An 18,185-nucleotide genomic window follows, 5' to 3' on the forward strand; every position below is an offset into this window, starting at 1 on the left:
AAAACTCCTGAATCAGTAAAAGCTCACCCATATTCCTGCGCCCAAAATTAGCGAATGGTTTATGGGTAGTCACTGTACGAGAGTAAATGTCACTAACAGAGATAGTGGGTATATGAGTTACAAATTAGCCAGCTGTGCAGTTCACGATTATTGCCAATCAGTTCAATTAATGCAAAAAATATATCATAGTGAACAAATGACAAATAAAATGAAATGTATAATTTTCTTCTCACTTAACACCTTCACTCCAAGTAAAATCGCTTTGTCCACGGTAATTAACGATTTTAAGAGGAAGTAGAACGCTGGATACCCAAGCAAGTTTCAAAAAAATGACTCTGAGCACTATGGGTCTTAACTGCTGACGTCATCAGTCCCCTAGAAATTAGAACTACTTAAACCTAACTAACCTAAGGACATCACACATATCCATGCCCGAGGCAGGATTCGAACCTGCGCCCGTAGCGGTCGCGCGGTTCCAGACTGTAGCGCCTAGAACCGCTCGGCCACCCCTCAAGCAAGTTTCAACTACGGTAGAATGTTTGTATGAGGAGCGATTATCGACTGTGTAAGAAGAGCTCGGACAACTACAGTCGAGTTTCCAGAATCGTAATCGGAGTGCTTACATAACCAACCAGTCGTGGTACTGGGCTACGTGTTTATGAAAACCAGATACATACGTCCGCAGCTCGTGGTCGTGCGGTAGCGTTCTCGCTTCCCACGCCCGGGTTCCCGGGTTCGATTCCCGGCGGAGTCAGGGATTTTCCCTGCCTCGTGATGACTGGGTGTTGTGTGATGTCCTTAGTTAGGTTTAAGTAGTTCTAAGTTCTAGGGGACTGATGACCATAGATGTCAAGTCCCATAGTGCTCAGAGCCATTTGAACCATTTTTTGAACCAGATACATAAAGGTAGCACCAGACACTAAGCACTTTACTGAGATAGATAGAGCAATGGTTCAGGAACTTTTTCCGCAGATGGGAAGAATGGGGTTTAACTTCCACGTGGTTTCCCTAAATCACTTAAGAATACTGGAATGTTTCCTTAGAAAAGCTACTACCTATTTTCTGCGCTCCCTCCTCATGCAGTAGGTGCTTGTTTTCCTGATCTCGTTGTCAAAGCAATGTTAAGACGTTAGTCATCCTCCTTTACCTTCACAAGCATTGCGTCCGGCTTACATTTGTTTGGACTACAACATCTCATAGAAAAACATGATTCATATCTGTCAAAGAAGAAGGCACATAATAATACCCCTCTGCGTACTCTTTCTGTCTGTCAATAGATGATAGTGCGGCATCTAATGTTATAAAGAAAATACTCAATTGCGCTTACCAAGTGTAAGTTGATAGTTTTTCAAATATTTGTCTTTATCACATAGTGATTAGTGTGCAGGCAGGTCAAAAGCTGCTTCGTGAACGATTATTCCAAGCAGAATGAGAACTAATATGTCATTAATGTATTAAAAGTGTGCTAACGCCTACACAATGTGCGAGGGGTAATAAATAAAGAGTCGCGAAACGAGGACTATGAAAGTACTTTTCGGTGAAAATCACATTAGAGGACTGAAAGTAGAAGTAGGTGGGGAACATTGTAGAGATGAAGATTAAAACATCTGAAAAAGGTTACTAAGGATGTAGAGATGAACGAAGGATGGAGATGAAAAAATTAACGCAAAATATTACTTGGTGGCGTTTTGACTGTCAGACTAGTCTAAACAAGTAGGGTTCGATTCCTGCTTGGTATGTCGATCTTCTGTGAGTCATCGTGACTTTCACCTCTAATAATGCTGTGAGAATGTGGAAAATTTAGTTATTCGAGAAAAAATATCGGTTCCGCCATGAATAACTGGGTAAGCCAATCAACGGTCAGAAAAAGGCAAGGGCACATCACTACCAATAGGATAATACATGGTAAGACACTCTATTCAAATTCTTATTGACACTATTACTTTGAGCATATTGGTTACATTAAGAAGGGGATTCAAATGCACAAAGTAGAGCGGACTTAACAGGTATAAAATACAGGGTACGGAAGATTATCTGCAACATATACAGGAACGTAACCGAAGTTATAACAGCCGAAGATTATGTAGCAGTAGTTGAGTAGGGAGTGAGACACAGTTAAGGGTTATCCCTGATGTTATTCGATATGGACATTGTGTGGGAAACCGAGGACAAATTGAGAAAGGGAATTAAAGATTACGGAAAATAAATAAAAACTTTGCGGTTTGGCAGTGACATTGCACTTCTCACAAAGACTTCAAAGTACTTGGAAAAGCAACTGAACGCACTGTACGGTGCCTTGAAAAGAGATTATAAAACTAACGCAAAAAAAGTAAAACCAGCTTAATGGAGTGCAGTTATTCTAAAACAGGGGACTACGAGCGATTTTGATAGAGAAATAAGACGCTCAAGGTAGCAGATAAGTTTTGCTATTTGGGCTCCACAATGAAAGTGACGATCCCCGAAGTAGAGCAGATTTAAAATGCAAACTGGGAATAGCAAGCAAATAGTTTTTTAAGAGACACTTGTTAACATCGGATGTAAGCGTAAATGTTAGGATTTTTCGTTCTGAAATTATCCGTTTGGAGTGTAGGCTTGTACGGAAATTAAAGGTGGACGATAAACAGTTCGGACAATAAGAGAAAGTTTTGTCCCAAAGATTAGATGGTTAGATCGGATAAGTAATGATGTTCAAAATGACTCAAATGGCTCTGAGCACTATGGGACTTAACATCTGAGGACATCACTCCCGTAGAACTTAGAACTACTGAAATCTAACTAACCTAAGGACATCAGATACCCATGCCCGAGGCAGGATTCGAACCTGCTACCGTAGTGGTCGCGCGGTTCCAGACTGAAGCGCCTAGAACCGCTCGGCCACAACGGCCGGCCCACTTAATAATGGTCTAAATCCTTTTGCATTCTACTTTATAATGGCATAAAATCCGAAATCTGGATAGTACAAAAGATAAATATAACAGTCAAATAGCGGTTTACTCTTTAAAAGAATCGTTAGTCTGATAAGGAAAGGAAGTTTATTGGTGGAGTGGTAAGGGGTGACACGGTTAAAAATTGTAGAGGGAAACCAGAGCTTAATGAAAGTAAGATGAAGAGCCTCGGACAGGACAGAGCTGTGTGAGGCCAGTCTCCGGAGTGCAGAGGACGTGCTGAGACGCGCTGGAACTCACCTCGAGAAGGCGTCATGGCGAGGACCGCGGCGTGAATGGGCCTGGCGGCGGCGGCCGGCTTTTGTAGCTCTGCGGCCGTCTGCCCCTCCAGCGTCCGCAGCGCGGCGCCGCACACCGCTGATTGGCCAGCACAGTCCCGCAGCTCGCACCGTTACGAATTCTGCTCGCGGCTTTCCGAGACACTACCTTCACCTCCGCGTCGGCACAGATGTACGGGGGTTAGACGAAAGTGTGGCGACACCGCAAAAAATGAATACTTGAACATACACTACTGGCCATTAAAATTGCTACACCAAGAAGAAATGCAGATGATAAACGGGTATTCCTTGGACAAATATATTATACTAGAACTGACATGTGATTACACTTTCACGCAATTTGGGTGCATAGATCCTAAGAAATCAGTACCCAGGACAACCACCTCTGGCCGTAATAACGGCCTTCATACGCCTGGGCATTGAGTCAATCAGAGCTTGGATGGCGTGTACAGGTACAGCTGCCCATGCAGCTTCAACACGATACCACAGTTCATCGAGAGTAGTGACTGGCGTATTATGACGAGCCAGTTGCTCGGCCACCATTGACCAGACGTTTTCACTTGGTGAGAGATCTGGAGAATGTGCTGGCCAGGGCAGCAGTCGAACATTTTCTGTATCCAGAGAGGCGAGTACAGGACCTCCAACATGCGGTCGTGCATTATCCTGCTGAAATGGTTTTCGCAGGGATCGAATGAAGGGTAGAGCCACGGGTCGTAACACATCTGAAACGTAACGTCAACTGTTCAAATTGCCGTCAATGCGAACAAGAGTTGACCGAGACGTGTAACCAATGGCACCCCATATCATCACGCCGGATGATACGCCAATATGGCGATGACGAATACACGCTTCCAGTGTGTGTTCACCGCGATGTCACGAAACACGGATGCGACCATCATGATGCTGTAAACAGAACCTGGATTTATCCGAAAAAATGTCGTTTTGCCAATCGTGCACCCAGGTTCGTCGTTGAGTATACCATCACAGGCGCTCCTGTCTGTGATGCAGCGTCGAGGGTAACCGCAGCCATGGTCTCCGAGCTGATAGTCCATGCTGCTGCAAACGTCGTCGAACTGTTCGTGCAGATGGTTGTTGTCTTGCAAACGTCCCCACCTGTTGACTCATGGATCGAGACGTTGCTGCACGACCCGTTACAGCCATGCGGATAAGGTGCCTGTCATCTCGACTGCTAGTGATACGAGGCCGTTTGGATCCAGCACGGCGTTCCGTATTACCCTCCTGAACCCACCGATTCCATATTCTGCTAAGAGGCATTGGATCTCGACCAACGCTAGCAGCAATCTCGCGATACGATAACCCGCAATCGCTATAGGCTCAATCCGACCTTTATCAAAGTCGGAAACGTGATGGTACACATTTCTCCTCCTTACACGAGACATCACAACAACGTTTCACCAGGCAACGCCGGTCAACTGCTGTTTGTGTATGAGAAATCGGTTGGAAACATTCCTCATGTCAGCAGGTTGTAGGTGTCGCCACCGGCGCCAACTTTGTGGGAATCCTCTGAAAAGCTAATCATTTGCATATCACAGCATCTTCTTCCTGTCGGTTAAATTTCGCGTCTGTAGCACATCTTCGTGGTGTAGCAATTTTAATGGCCACTAGTGTATATGCAGATAGTAGCCAAGCCTGCACGTTGCGTCGTTGTATTTGATCACCAACGCCACCTGTGCAATATCCTCAATACGTTCCAAGTGACAGAGCGTGATGGTGCATTGGTTAGCACACTGGACTCGCATTCGGGAGGACGACGGTTTAAACCCGCATACGGCCATAATGATTTAGGTTTGCTGTGATTTCCCTAAATCGCTTCACGCAAATGCTGGGATGATTCCATTGAATGGGCAGGGCCGATTTCCTTCCCCATCCTTCCCTCATCCGATGGGACAGATGACCTCGCTGTTTGGTCCCCTCCTCCAAATCAACCAACCAACCAACGTTGCAAGTGTGTTCGTGGTCAGAACAGTGTTCTGTGTAGTTGTGAGTATATTATGTCGGCTCTAAGTTACTTCCGACGAGGTTGAGATGTGCTGCGGCTCCCGTTGCTGCTGTTTGTAGGTTTCCGCCCTCTCTTGGAGGCCAGACAGTAACGATTAGTTGGCATGACTGCGGTTGTTTTCTTCTCGTGTGTTGACTGGCGGCACTCGCTTTCACGACTGTTCCCTGTCCGCTAGTGGCAGCAGCGGCGGTTATCGGTATGTAGTAATTGTTGCCCTATCTTTGGGGCGACGCCGTTGTTTTCCTGGGTCGTGTGAGTGTGCGAGTTCGGTTGGGGACTCGGGAGGAGCCAGGTCCGCGCAGTGCCAGAACACGCCGGGACCGCTGGCGGCACGCACGGACTGCCGGATGGAAGGGCTGTGGTCACGAGGGTGCACGACCTCTTCGTAAACCGGATCCAGCAAGCTTTGAGTGCATTTCCATCCAAGTAGAGAAACCTCCACCATTGTGGTATCCCGCGATTCTCCAGTGACTTGGGTTCGTGTTGCTGCTCGAAGTGTCGCTGAGGCGAAGAGCAGCGAGTGGAGTGGTGGTTGGGGAAGGCGGATCTGATAAGCTTTCCTCGACTTCTTATTACTATTTACTGCGTTCAACTTGTTACAATTTGTTAAGTTCAAAGAGCGATAATGTTTCTTGTCTGGTGGCCGCTAATGCCCCAGTTACCTGCCCTGGGAGTAGGTGTATGTAACGGCAGTGTACGTTTTCTCGCCTTGTCACTGCTGTCCGGTAAGGCGTGTAGTTTTGACAGCTTTCTTGATTGTAGGCCGGTTCGTGATTCTTCTCCTCTGGTGGTAGTGATTCCTTTCTCGTTCCGGGCATTTTAAGCACAGTATTCTAGAGACGTAGTGCAGACCGCCGGTTCCGGCTTTGGCGTGTTGTTCCATCGTTGCATTTGGTTTATCGGACGTCAGGTAGCTTCAACAAGATTATCATTAGCCATTCGTTAGACTGCCACTAGTCTGAGTTACCATCTTGTGAAGTGAACGCAACTCTTGGCTGCGTGTCTCATCGCTCGCGAAAGTGTTTGTTGCCAGACCTTCTCAGAGGTCGATTCCTGGAGCACCGTCTGTGTCCCTTGGTTCTTGTAAGACATGAGTGTTCTAAAAGGAGGCCTGATGGGCAGTAGTTCAGTGTAACGCTCCTTCACGCCTTCTGCGGGTATAATCAGCCCCAGTATCCCTTTACGGAACTTTTGTACTGGTCCTTGTTTTTCATTATTGTATTATTTATTACAATATCTTTTAATGCCTACATTAACGGTTATATAAGTCTAGTTTTGGTCGCCTTCTGGAATAAATCTAGTAGTGTAGTGTCCAGTGGATGTTAAGGGTTGTATTACAAAGTTTACCATTATCTTATTTCACCCGTTTGGTGATCAATTTCATGTTTTTTTAATTAACCTTTGCTACCGTATTTGCTGTTTTACAATAGGTTTTTAAATTTTTTATACTATTGCCGTTCGTGGCGTGTAAGTCCTTCATCCGTGTTTGTGGTCACTTGCCTTAAAATTCTAATTTGGTATTTGTAATTTAGCAGTAGGCCTTAAAACCTTATTTGCTGCCATTCCTGGAGTCTGATGCCTTCTGCTGCGTTTGTGGCGACATGCCTTTAATATTTCAATACCTAATTTATAAGTTGCAACGAGTTTTAAACAACTCTTAGTTTATTACCATTCTTGGCGTGTGTGGCCCTCAGCCGTGATTCTGGTTGCCTTTAATATTTCAATACATAATTTGTAAGTTACATCGAGTTTTAAACCATTCTAAGTTTATTGCCATTCCTGGTGTGTAAGGCACTCTGCCCAGATCACAGTGGCTTGCTTTTAAAACGTCATCTGCTCTATCTGTATTTAATGGTGATTTGCTAAATTGTAACTCACTGAAAACACTATTATTTATACAGTTGTTTATTCCTTCATTAATAACATGTGGTATTTTTATTTATTGTAGAGCAGGAATTACTGGTTTAAAATAAATTGTGTGTAACTGTAAAAGGCAACCAATAGCAACTGATTACCGGCCCGTCCACAATCGTAACCGAATCTTGTCTTCCCTTGACTGCCAGGTTTCAGTGGACGAATTATTGGAGCTTGTACATCGGGTGCTTCCGTAACCAAGATGATTGAATCTCAAGAGATAACTAATCTAAGATTTACACCGCATACAGGAAAAGAGGTAATACACGGACAAAAGTGTGTATTGAGCGGTCGTGACCGACGGTCATTCAAGAGGACTGTGACGAAAAATGTGAGGACGACAGCTACAAAAGTCGCTGCAGAATTGAACGTCATAGCCGCTAACCCTGTCAGCACTAACAAAACACGAAGGGATCTCCATAAGGAGGATACCGCACGGCTAATTGGAAAACCAGTCATCAATGATGCGAATATCCTTAACAGGAAAACGTGGTGCCGAAGCCATAGAACCTGGACTATGGAGCATCGAAGAATATCATTTCGTCGGATGAGTCTTGTTTCGTACTGTTTCCAACTTTTGGCCGAGTTTACATCCCAAGAGCGAAACGTGGCGGAAATTTGGCGGAAATTTGGGCAGTCATATCGTGAAATTTCATGGGCTCCATGGCTACTCTGTAAGGTCGGATTACTGCAAAGGATTATGCGATCATTTTAACTGGTCAGGTCCATCCAGCGGTACAGTGTTTGTTCCCCAATGGTTACGCTGTGTTTCAAGACGACAGAGCCTTTGTTCACACAGCTCGCACCATCTAGGGCTGGTTTTGTAAGCATGTTCCGTTGTCGTTACAGTCACCAGCTCTCAGTATCATTCTCCCTTTATGGTCTATATTACAGAAGGGTGCGCGATCGCTAACCACCGCCACCATCGTTATTTGTACTTGCAACCAGTTTGGAGGAAGAATGACAGTCTGAAGCGCCAAAGAAACTGGTACAGGCATGCATATTCGAATAACGAGATATGAAAACAGACAGAATATGGCGCTGTGCTTGGCGACGTCTATATGAGACAAAAATGTCTGGTGCAGTTATTATATCGGTTACTGCTACTAGAATGGCAGGTTATCAAGATTTAAGTGAGTTTGAACGTCGTGTTTTAGTCCGCGCACGAGCGATGGCACACAGCATCTCCGGGGTAGCGATGAAGTGGAGATTTTCCCGAACGACCATTTCGCGAGAGGACCGTGAGTATCAAGAATCCGCTAAAACATCAAATCTCCGACATCGCAGCGGCCGGAAAAAGATCCTGCAAGAACGGAACCAGCGACTAATGAAGAGAATCGTTCAACGTGATAGAAGTACAACCCTTCCGCAAATTGCTACAGATTTCAATTCTGGGCATCAACAAGTGTGAGCATGCGAACCACTCAACAAAACATCATCGATATGTGCTTTCAGAGCCGAAGGCCCACTCGTGTACCCCTGATGACTGCACGGCACAGAGCTTTACATGTCGCCTGGGCCAGTCAACACCGACATTGGCTGGAAACATGTTGCCCGGTCAGATGACTTTCGTTTCAAATTATATCGAGCGGGTGGACGTGTACGGGTATGGAGACAACCTCATCAATCCATGGGCCCTGCACGTCAGCAGGAGACTTTTGAAGCCGGTGGTGGCTCTGTAATGGTGGTGGTGGGGGGGGGGGGGCGTGTGCAGTTAAAGTCATATGGGACCCATGTTACGTCTACATACGACTCTGATAGGTGACACTTGCGTAAACAACCTTTCTGATCACCTGCATCCATTCATGTCCATTGTGCATTCCGACATACTTGGACAATTCCAGCATGACAATGCGGCATACCTCACTTCCAGAATTGCTACAGGAACACTCTTCCGGGTATAAATACTTCCGCTGGCCACCAAACTCCCCGGACTTGAACATTATTGAGCATATGTGGGATGCCTTGCAACGTGCTGTTCAGAAGAGTTCTCCACCCCCTTGTACGCTTACGGATTTATGGACAGCCTTGCGGGATTCATGGTGTCAGTTCCTTCCAACACTACTTCAGACATTAGTTGAGTCCATGCCACGTCGTGTTGTGGCACTTCTGCATGCTCGCGGGGGCCCTACACGTTACTGGTCAGGTGTACCAGTTTCTTTGGCTCTTCAGCGCATCAGAAAACAGTGTTTGATGTTGCTGACCAAGAGTCATACAATAATTTTTAAACAAACACACCGCCATTTGACTGTATTGTTGATTATTTAATTACGATCTTGGTTTCGGCCTTTTAGGCCATTTTCAAGTGATTGAGTTAACGTCATTAACATACGATATTGCAGGACATTAAGCTCAAAATTAAAATCCTGAGCTTGATTTCCTGCAATATATGTTAATGACGTAAACTCAATCACTTGAAAATGACATAAAATGCGAAACCTGGGTCATAATTAAATAAACGACAACAGAGTAAAATGGCGGTGTGTTCATTTAAAAATTATACTATATTCCCTTGAAAATCAAACAGGGCCAAATATGGTACAGGCCATTCCGAGACGAGTGCAAATTGCTTTGATTGCTAGCTATTTTTCTGCTCCGTATTAAGCATGGTAATGTGTTGTACTTTTGGAGTTTCCATATTTTTGTCCACCCCTGTATCCGTCTGTCTGAACTGTCCTTGACAGTTCTTCAATAGGTACAACTCAATAGCTGTAAGTAATGACCCAGTGGTGAATTGTAAATGAATATGCAGCGGTCTAAAATAATGAGACTTTCTTCACAGATTATAAAGGTACACATTTTTAGTAATTAACATGGGCTACCCACCAAACCAAACGTGAGTTGTGTCCTAAATACAGAGACCAACGCCTTCACCTTTCCCAACCCACAACCCAACATATTTAATAAATGAAAATCTGTCAGTTTTGTTTCGACTGACACAAAAAAATCTTTGACGGTGTTGACGCACTGGTCTAGTCTTAAAACGACAGATGAACATGCGCCCAGTTCATTCTGTCTGTCGAGTAGCACCATTCCTCCGACATCGTCCTGCACCTTGCAGTCAGTCATACCTGCCCCTGCATCAGCTGACGTTCCTTCTCCTGTCCTTTGTATACTATGCAATCCCTACCTCTTCTTCTTCTTCTTCTTCTTCTACTTCTTCATCTACCTTTCACAGATTAGGCATATCGATCTGTTCTGGCCTTATATCCATCTTTTAACTAACCCTTCTATGTCCTACTTTCCTTTGGGTTTTTATTGTACGGCCATCTTTGGAATCCTTGTTTCTTCCATTCATTTCAGATGTTCCTTCCGGTTTTGTTTATGTTCTTTAACTAGTGATTTACTGGAGAAATATTCAGTTGTTGTCTTATTTTTCCAGTAGGCATGCAACCTTTGACTGTTCATAAAAATCTGATTTCAGCCTCCTGAGCATGGCTAGAATTCTTCCCCATCATGATCCAGGATTCAATGCCATATAGCAGAACAGGCAGAGCAATCATTTTATAGAATTTCATTTTTGTGCCTCTTCGTGTAGTCTTTGATGTCCTGTTATAGAGCAACATATACTCAGGTGTCTCTGTACTTTCGTATCTACGTTCCTATCTTCGTTATAATCGTTTAGTGTGGCTCAGTGGCGTGGTGAAAGTCTTTCTATTGGTCGCCACTTCGGTAACTTGCGTCTCCCTAACCTACCACAGTTAACCAACCGCGAAAAGAGGACCTACAGTTTAACGTGGTATCCAAACCATGTGTCGTTTTTGGCGACTCCTCACGTGGTTGAGAAGCGGGGGCGAGGTTAAAACTCAGACTGCAAAATCTGTGGTACTGATACCGGGATTGACACCCGTATCTTTCTGTTTCCAGGCACATGCTTTTTCTTCTAGACGTCCACGCACCAAAATTAATGCGATTCCCTAGGCAACTGAAGTACTGAAGATGTCCGGAAATCAGATGTTCACATACAATTTTGTTTAGTACAGCTTATTTGGCATGAAATGCCATTGTCTTCATTTTATTTACTTCTATCATAAAATTATATCATTTTCAATTGGCTTTAAGGAATGAAGTGATTTGTAGTTCGTCTTCAAAATTTTCCAGTAATACAATGTCGTTAGCTTCTACCTATCAGCTTCACCATACCGACGACACTACCTACCTCGCTACCTAGCACCCCCTCTAACTCGCACATGCCTACGTCAACTGAATTTTCTGCAAACAATGCAAACAAATGAAAACTCTATACAAACCCATAGAAAAGACAGCCACTGCAATTAGTCACATCACTCAGTTATTTCGTTCTCTCCATGACCATTTAACCATCTTCAACCAACCTCTTATTAACACAGTAATATGCTTAAGACAAATCATTGACAGGAAACTAATATACACCCCATCACCATCCAACAGAAAGTAGTGAACTGACCAAAACTACTAATAGGCCACATTTTCCGGATCTCTATCCCTTCAAAATTTTACAGATCCCTTAAAATCCTTGAGAGGCGAACATTCTGCCATACTTTCTGTTCTTACACCAACCCAAGCAGTTCTCATATGTTTTTGTCTGTTAGAACAATTTTGAATTCAGTCTGTACACCGGTAAACCCAGTCTCAGCACTCCGTATACTCTCCTCTTATCTCTAGTCTACCATCCCCCCCACAAAACACACCCTCTCCACTGTAACATGTAACAATATGAAGAACGATCTCCACCCCACTGCCTGCAGGCTCGCTCGTGGGATACTGACATTAACAATAAACGAAAAAAAAAATTAAAATAATTCTGTTAAGCCAACGTCTGGAGGTGAAGTACAAGCACGTCATGGGATGAATGCACTGCAGTAGTTGATCTTGTACGAACTTTGATCGTTTTAGTAAAAATCTGTGTCTGTTCTTGGAAAGCAACATGCAAACTGAACCACACAAAGTCTTTGACTACACTTTAATCGCCTGCATGAACTGGACTCGTAGAAGCCTTCCTGACACGTCGTCAATATTTTATAGTTCATTACTTTGCTCTAAATAAGACACCACTATTTGTAATGTTAAATACAGTTGTTTTGGACACAGTGTTTTCATGCAAAATGTACATGTGGGTTACTACGTTCACAGCTCGCTGTTTTGTTACCTTTATTGCCTTATCAGAGCCTGTCCAAATATGGTGTTTTTACGTCAGCTCTTTAGGAATATTCACTTTTCTTTAATTTTCCTGTAGAGTACCACGACTGATTATACGCATTGCCTCTGTGGGCATCATAATTATACGTCCATGTGGGAGATGCTACATAAATGAAACGAGGAATGATTCCTTATTATTTCTTCTTTAATAATAAACTATCGCTCTTAAGAGTTACTTATACGTAATTTAGTAACCATCTCGCAATAATAAACGGTATTTTTTCCACAAATTAGGGACGAATCACAAAACAACAGTGGCTTGGGAAAACATACAAGCAAGAGAGAGACATGGATAATTGTTTGCAGAACACTTGCCCGCGAAAGGCAAAGGTCCCGAGTTCGAGTCTCGGTCCGGCACACAGTTTTAATCTGCCAGAAGTTTCATATCAGCGCACACTCCGCTGCAGAGTGAAAATCTCATTCTGGAAACATTGATAATTATTTGCGGGGCATTATGAAAATCCAACGCACTCGTATACTGAGGATTAATCAGTACGCTAGTGAGCAGCCCGAAATCTTTAATTTACATACTCTAGAGGTAAGCAATAATCAAGTGTGACCGTGACGTTCGTCACTTTTTTTTTTTTTTTCCTTACTGGTTTGATGCGGCCCGCCACGAATTTCCCTCCTGTGCTAACCTCTTCATCTCAGAGTAGCACTTGCAACCTACGTCCTCAATTATTTGCTGGATGTATTCCAAACTCTGTCTTCCTCTACAGTTTTTGCCCTCTACAGCTCCCTCTAGTACCAAGGAAGTCATTCCCTCATGTCATAACAGATGTCCTATCATCCTTCTCCTTATCACTGTTTTCCATATGTTACTTTCCTCACCGATTCTGCGTAGAACCTCCTCATTCCTTACCTTAACAGTCCACCTAATTTTCAACATTCTTCTGTAGCACCACATCTCAAATGCTTCGATTCTCTTCTGTACCGGTTTTCCCACAGTCCATGTTTCTCTACATTACAATGCCGTAGGCCGGCCGAAGTGGCCGTGCGGTTAAAGGCGCTGCAGTCTGGAACCGCAAGACCGCTACGGTCGCAGGTTCGAATCCTGCCTCGGGCATGGATGTTTGTGATGTCCTTAGGTTAGTTAGGTTTAACTAGTTCTAAGTTCTAGGGGACTAATGACCTCAGCAGTTGAGTCCCATAGTGCTCAGAGCCATTTTTACAATGCCGTACTCCAGACGTACGTTCTCAGAAATTTCCTCCTCAAATTAAGGCCGATGTTTGATATTAGCAGACTTCTCTTGGACAGGAATGCCCTTTTTGACATGCTAGTCTGCTTTTGATGTTCTCCTTGCTTTGTCTCTCATTGGTTATTTTGCTGCCTAGGTAGCAGAATTCCTTAACTTCATCTATTTCGTGACCATTAATCCTGATGTTAAGTTTCTCGTTATTCTCATTACCTTCGTCCTTCTTCGATTTACTCTCAATCCATACTTTGTACTCATTAGACTGTTCATTCCGTTCAGCAGATCATGTAATTCTTCTTCACTTTCACTCAAGACAGCAATGTCATCAGCGAATCGTATCATTGATATCCTTTCACCTTGTATTTTAATTCCACTCCTGAACCTTTCTTTTATTTCCCTCATTGCTTCCTCGATGTACAGACTGATCAGCAGGGGCGAAAGGCTACATGCTTGTCTTATACTCTTTTTAATACGAGCACTTCGTTCTTGGTCATCCACTCTTATTATTCCCTCTTGACTGTTGTACATATTGCATATGACCGTCTCAGTCTATAGCTTACACCTACTTTTTTTCAGAATTTCGAATATCTTGCACCATTTTACATCATCGAACACTTTATCCAAGTCGACAAATCTTATGAACGTGTCTTGGTTTTTCTTTAGTTTTGCTTCCATTATTAATCCCAACGTCAGAATTGCCTCTCTCGTGCCTTTACCTTTCCTAAAGCCAAACTGATCGTCATCTCTCGCATCCTCAATTTTCTTTTCCATTCTTCTGTATATTATTCTTGTAATCAACTTTGATGCATGAGCTGTTAAACTGATTGTTCCATAATTCTCGCACTTGTCAGCTCTTGTCATGTTCGGAATTGTGTGGATGATGCTTTTCCAAAAGTCAGATGTTATGTCGCCAGACTCATACATTCTACACACCAACGTGAATAGTCGTTTTATTGCCACTTTCCCCAATGATTTTAGAAATGAATTTAGAACTTACGTAATCCAAAGATCTTTTAAATTCTGATTCTAATACTGGATCCTCTATCTCTTCTAAATCGGCCTGTTTCTTTTTCTGTTACATCAGACAAATCTTCGCCTCATAGAGTCCTTCGATGTATTCTTTCCACGTACCTGCTCTCTCCTATGGATTCACAGTGGAATTCCCGTTGCACTCCTAGTGTTATCACCCTTGCTTTAATGTCACCGAAGATTGTTTTAACTTTCCTGTATGCTGAGTCTGTCCTTCCGATAATCATATCTTTTTCGATGTCTTCACATTTTTCCTGCAGCCATTTCGTCATAGCTTCCTTGCACTTCCAATTTATTTCATTCCTCAGCGACTTGTATTTCTGTATTCCTGAGTTTCCCGAAAAAATTTTGTACTTCCTCCTTTCATCGATCAGATGAAGTATTTCTTCTGTTACCCATGGTTTCTTCGCAGCTCCCTTCTTTGTACCTATGTTTTCCTTCCTAACTTCTGTAACGGCCCTTTTTAGAGATGTCCATTCCTCTTCAACTGTACTGCCTACTGAGCTGTTCCTTATTGCTATATGTATAGCCTTAGAGAACTTTAACCGTCATTCCTTTGTACTTGCTTCTCCCACTTTTTTGCGTATTGATTCTTCCTGACTGATGTCTTAAACTTCAGCCTACTCTTCATTACTACTATATTGTGATCTGAGTCTATATCTGCTCCTGGGTACGCCTTATAATTCAGTATCTGATTTCGGAATCTCTCTCTGACCATGAAGTAATCTAACTGAAATCTTCCTGTATCACCCGGCCTTTTCCAAGTATACCTCCTCCCCTTGTGATTCTTGAACAGAGTATTTGCTATTACTGGATGAAATTTGTTACAGAACTCAATTAGTCTTTCTCCTCTCTCATTTTTTGTCCCAAGCGCATATTGTCCTGTAACCTTTTCTTCTACTCCTTCCCCCACAACTGCATCCCAGTCCCCCATGACTAATAGATTTTCATCAAATGGTTCAAATGGCTCCGAGCACTATGGGTCTTAACATCTGAGTCTGAGATCATCAGTCCCCTAGAACTTAGAACTACTTAAACCTCACTGACCTAAGGACATCATACACATCCATGCCCGAGGCAGGATTCGAACCTGCGACCGTGGCGGTCGCGCGGTTCCAGACTGAAGCTCCTAGAACCGCTCGCTCACAGCGGCCGACAGATTTTCATCCCCCCTTACATACTGCATTGCCATTTCAATATCCTCATACACTTTCTCTGTTTCTTCATCCTCAGCTTGCGAAGTCGCCATGTACACCTCAACTATCGTTGTCGGTGTTGGTTTGCTGTCGATTCTGATAAGAGCAAACCTATCACTGAACTGTTCACACTCTCTGCCCTACCTTCCTATCCCCGTTGTACCATTTTCTGTCGCTGTTGATACTACCCTATACTCATCTGATCAGAAATACATGTCTTCTTTCCACTTCACTTCACTGACCCCTACTATATCTAGATTGAGCCTCTGCATTTCCCTTTCCAGATTTTTTAGTTTCTCTACAACGTTCAAGCTTTTGACATTCCACTCTCCGACTTGTAGAACTTTATCCTTTCATTGATTATTCCATCTTTCTCTCATGGTAACCTCCTCCTTGGCAGTCCCCTCCTGGAGATCCGAATGGGGGACTACTGGCTCTGAGCACTATGCGACTTAACTTCTGAGGTCATCAGTCGCCTAGAACTTAGAGCTAATTAAACCTAACTAACCTAAGGACATCACACACATCCATGCCCGAGGCAGGATTCGAACCTGCGACCGTAGCGGTCGCTCGGCTCCAGACTGTAGCGCCCAGAACCGCACGGCCACTCCGGCCGGCTTTAGGGGGACTACTCCGAAATCTTTTGCCAATAGAGAGATCCTGATGACACTTCTTCTATTACAGGCCATATGTCCTATGGATACGCGTTACGTATATTTAATACAGTGGTTTCCATTGCCTTCTGCATTCTCATGCTGTTGATCAGTGCTTATTCTTCCGCCTTTAGGGGCAGTTTCCCACCCCTAGGACAAGAGAGTGCGCTGAACCTCTGTCCGCTCCTCCGCCCTCTTTGAGAAGGCCGTTTGGAGAATGAGGGTGATTTCTTATGCCGGAATTCTTCGGCCGCCAATGTTGTTTATTAATCAAAATTTAAGCAGCGGTGGGATTTGAACCCGGGACCAAAGATTAATCAAAGTCGCTACCCCCAGATCCCGGGTGCACGGACTATCCAAATCAAAACAAACAACCTTAAAGACCCGACGTTACCGACCGGCCTCCGTGTCACCCTCAGCCCTTAGGTGCAACACAAAACATGCCAACGAAAATTACGCCTCTGATCTATGAAACAACTGTGTACACAGATATAAAATTTGGTCGTATTGAGGCAGCGTGATTTACTGGACTTATTACCATAGTACATTATTCTGGTTTCATTTACGTAGTAAGCATTAATCGTCTTATAAAAGCTGGATCAATGTACTGAAAACAGTATTTGATTGAAACACTGATTTCGTGGCCTTGTCTTTTTTTGTGACACATAAATTGTTTCCTCGTGCTTCAGCTGAGCAACATACATTTACAACAGTATTCCCGCTGGATACAATACGAGCAACGGAAATAATTTCACTGTAAAATTCGTTAGTTTATCCGCTGCGCTGAAGGGTGAGAATGATTCACGTTTTGTTCCTTCTTCTTTTTTCATGGTGGAACGTTCCAAAGTTCAGAAGTTACTGCGCTGGAGCACATATTCGGCAGAAGCGGGGTTCAAATCCTGACCCTGCCATCGATATTTCCCCTGTTGTCTCTAAATGTATGGCTACGAAGACGTTAAACTCTAATCTTCTTCCCTATCCGCACCGCCCAATAAAACATACAGCTATTGATACGAAATCGACACCACAGTAGAGTTGAAATAAATTACCACTAGTAAACCAGTGTCGCACTATTCACTTGCGACGTCTTGTACACAGCAGACAGTATCATGCGCGGTGGAAGCCGATGCTGTGGAAGTGAAAAGACATAGTTGGTATACCCTGCGTGATCGAATAGTACCCAAGCATCATTTAGCGGAAGAACTGTAATGCGATGCCTCTGACAGATTGAACTCTGATGGGCCCGGAGGGTTCAACGTTTGGCCTTCTGCTTCACTTCGTGTGACATTTGTTACACTTTGGATCGATAAAAATAATTGCTGTGTCCCCATTAGCTCGTATCACAAATCCAGCTTGTGGATTTCACCAATGTCATGCGATGAAGTTCAATGGCTGTAGCAAAATCATAGGTTTCTGATCCCACAGTTCACTTGTGCTATCATGTTTCTCTGTTTGCCATGTATATACTGATAAGTCAAAACATTTCTTTGTAGCACACTATCTGGTTCGTAAATAACTCACGAGAGAATAGTTAACAACAAACGTCGGAAGCGTTTTCACATCTGGATGGTATTCACAGGAATTAAAAGTATTGCAGGTCTACGCGACCTGCTACAACATCAATTCACTCTACCATATCGAGTCTCTTTAAAATATATTTATAGACATCCCTCTCCACCAGTTTAAGGAACGTGAGATCATTAAATTGAAGCTGCTTGAAGACTAATGATATATTTTTTATTAGTATTTGCTTATATGAATTTTTCGTTTCCATTT

At 43.5% G+C, this 18,185-nt stretch overlaps 1 protein-coding gene across 1 annotated transcript in view; it reads right to left on the reverse strand.

Moving 5' to 3' along the window:
* Positions 1 to 3,225, reverse strand: part of LOC126203494 (protein yellow-like) — an 81,938-nt gene extending 78,713 nt beyond the window's left edge. Inside the window, exon 1 of the mRNA XM_049937823.1 lies at positions 3,186 to 3,225. Coding sequence (XP_049793780.1) covers positions 3,186 to 3,201 — 16 coding nt within the window. The 5' untranslated portion in view covers positions 3,202 to 3,225. The remainder of the gene's footprint in view (positions 1 to 3,185) is intronic.
* Positions 3,226 to 18,185: the final 14,960 nt, after the last annotated feature.

The sequence above is a fragment of the Schistocerca nitens genome, chromosome 9 (genome assembly GCF_023898315.1).
Source record: "Schistocerca nitens isolate TAMUIC-IGC-003100 chromosome 9, iqSchNite1.1, whole genome shotgun sequence".
NCBI lineage: Eukaryota > Metazoa > Arthropoda > Insecta > Orthoptera > Acrididae > Schistocerca > Schistocerca nitens.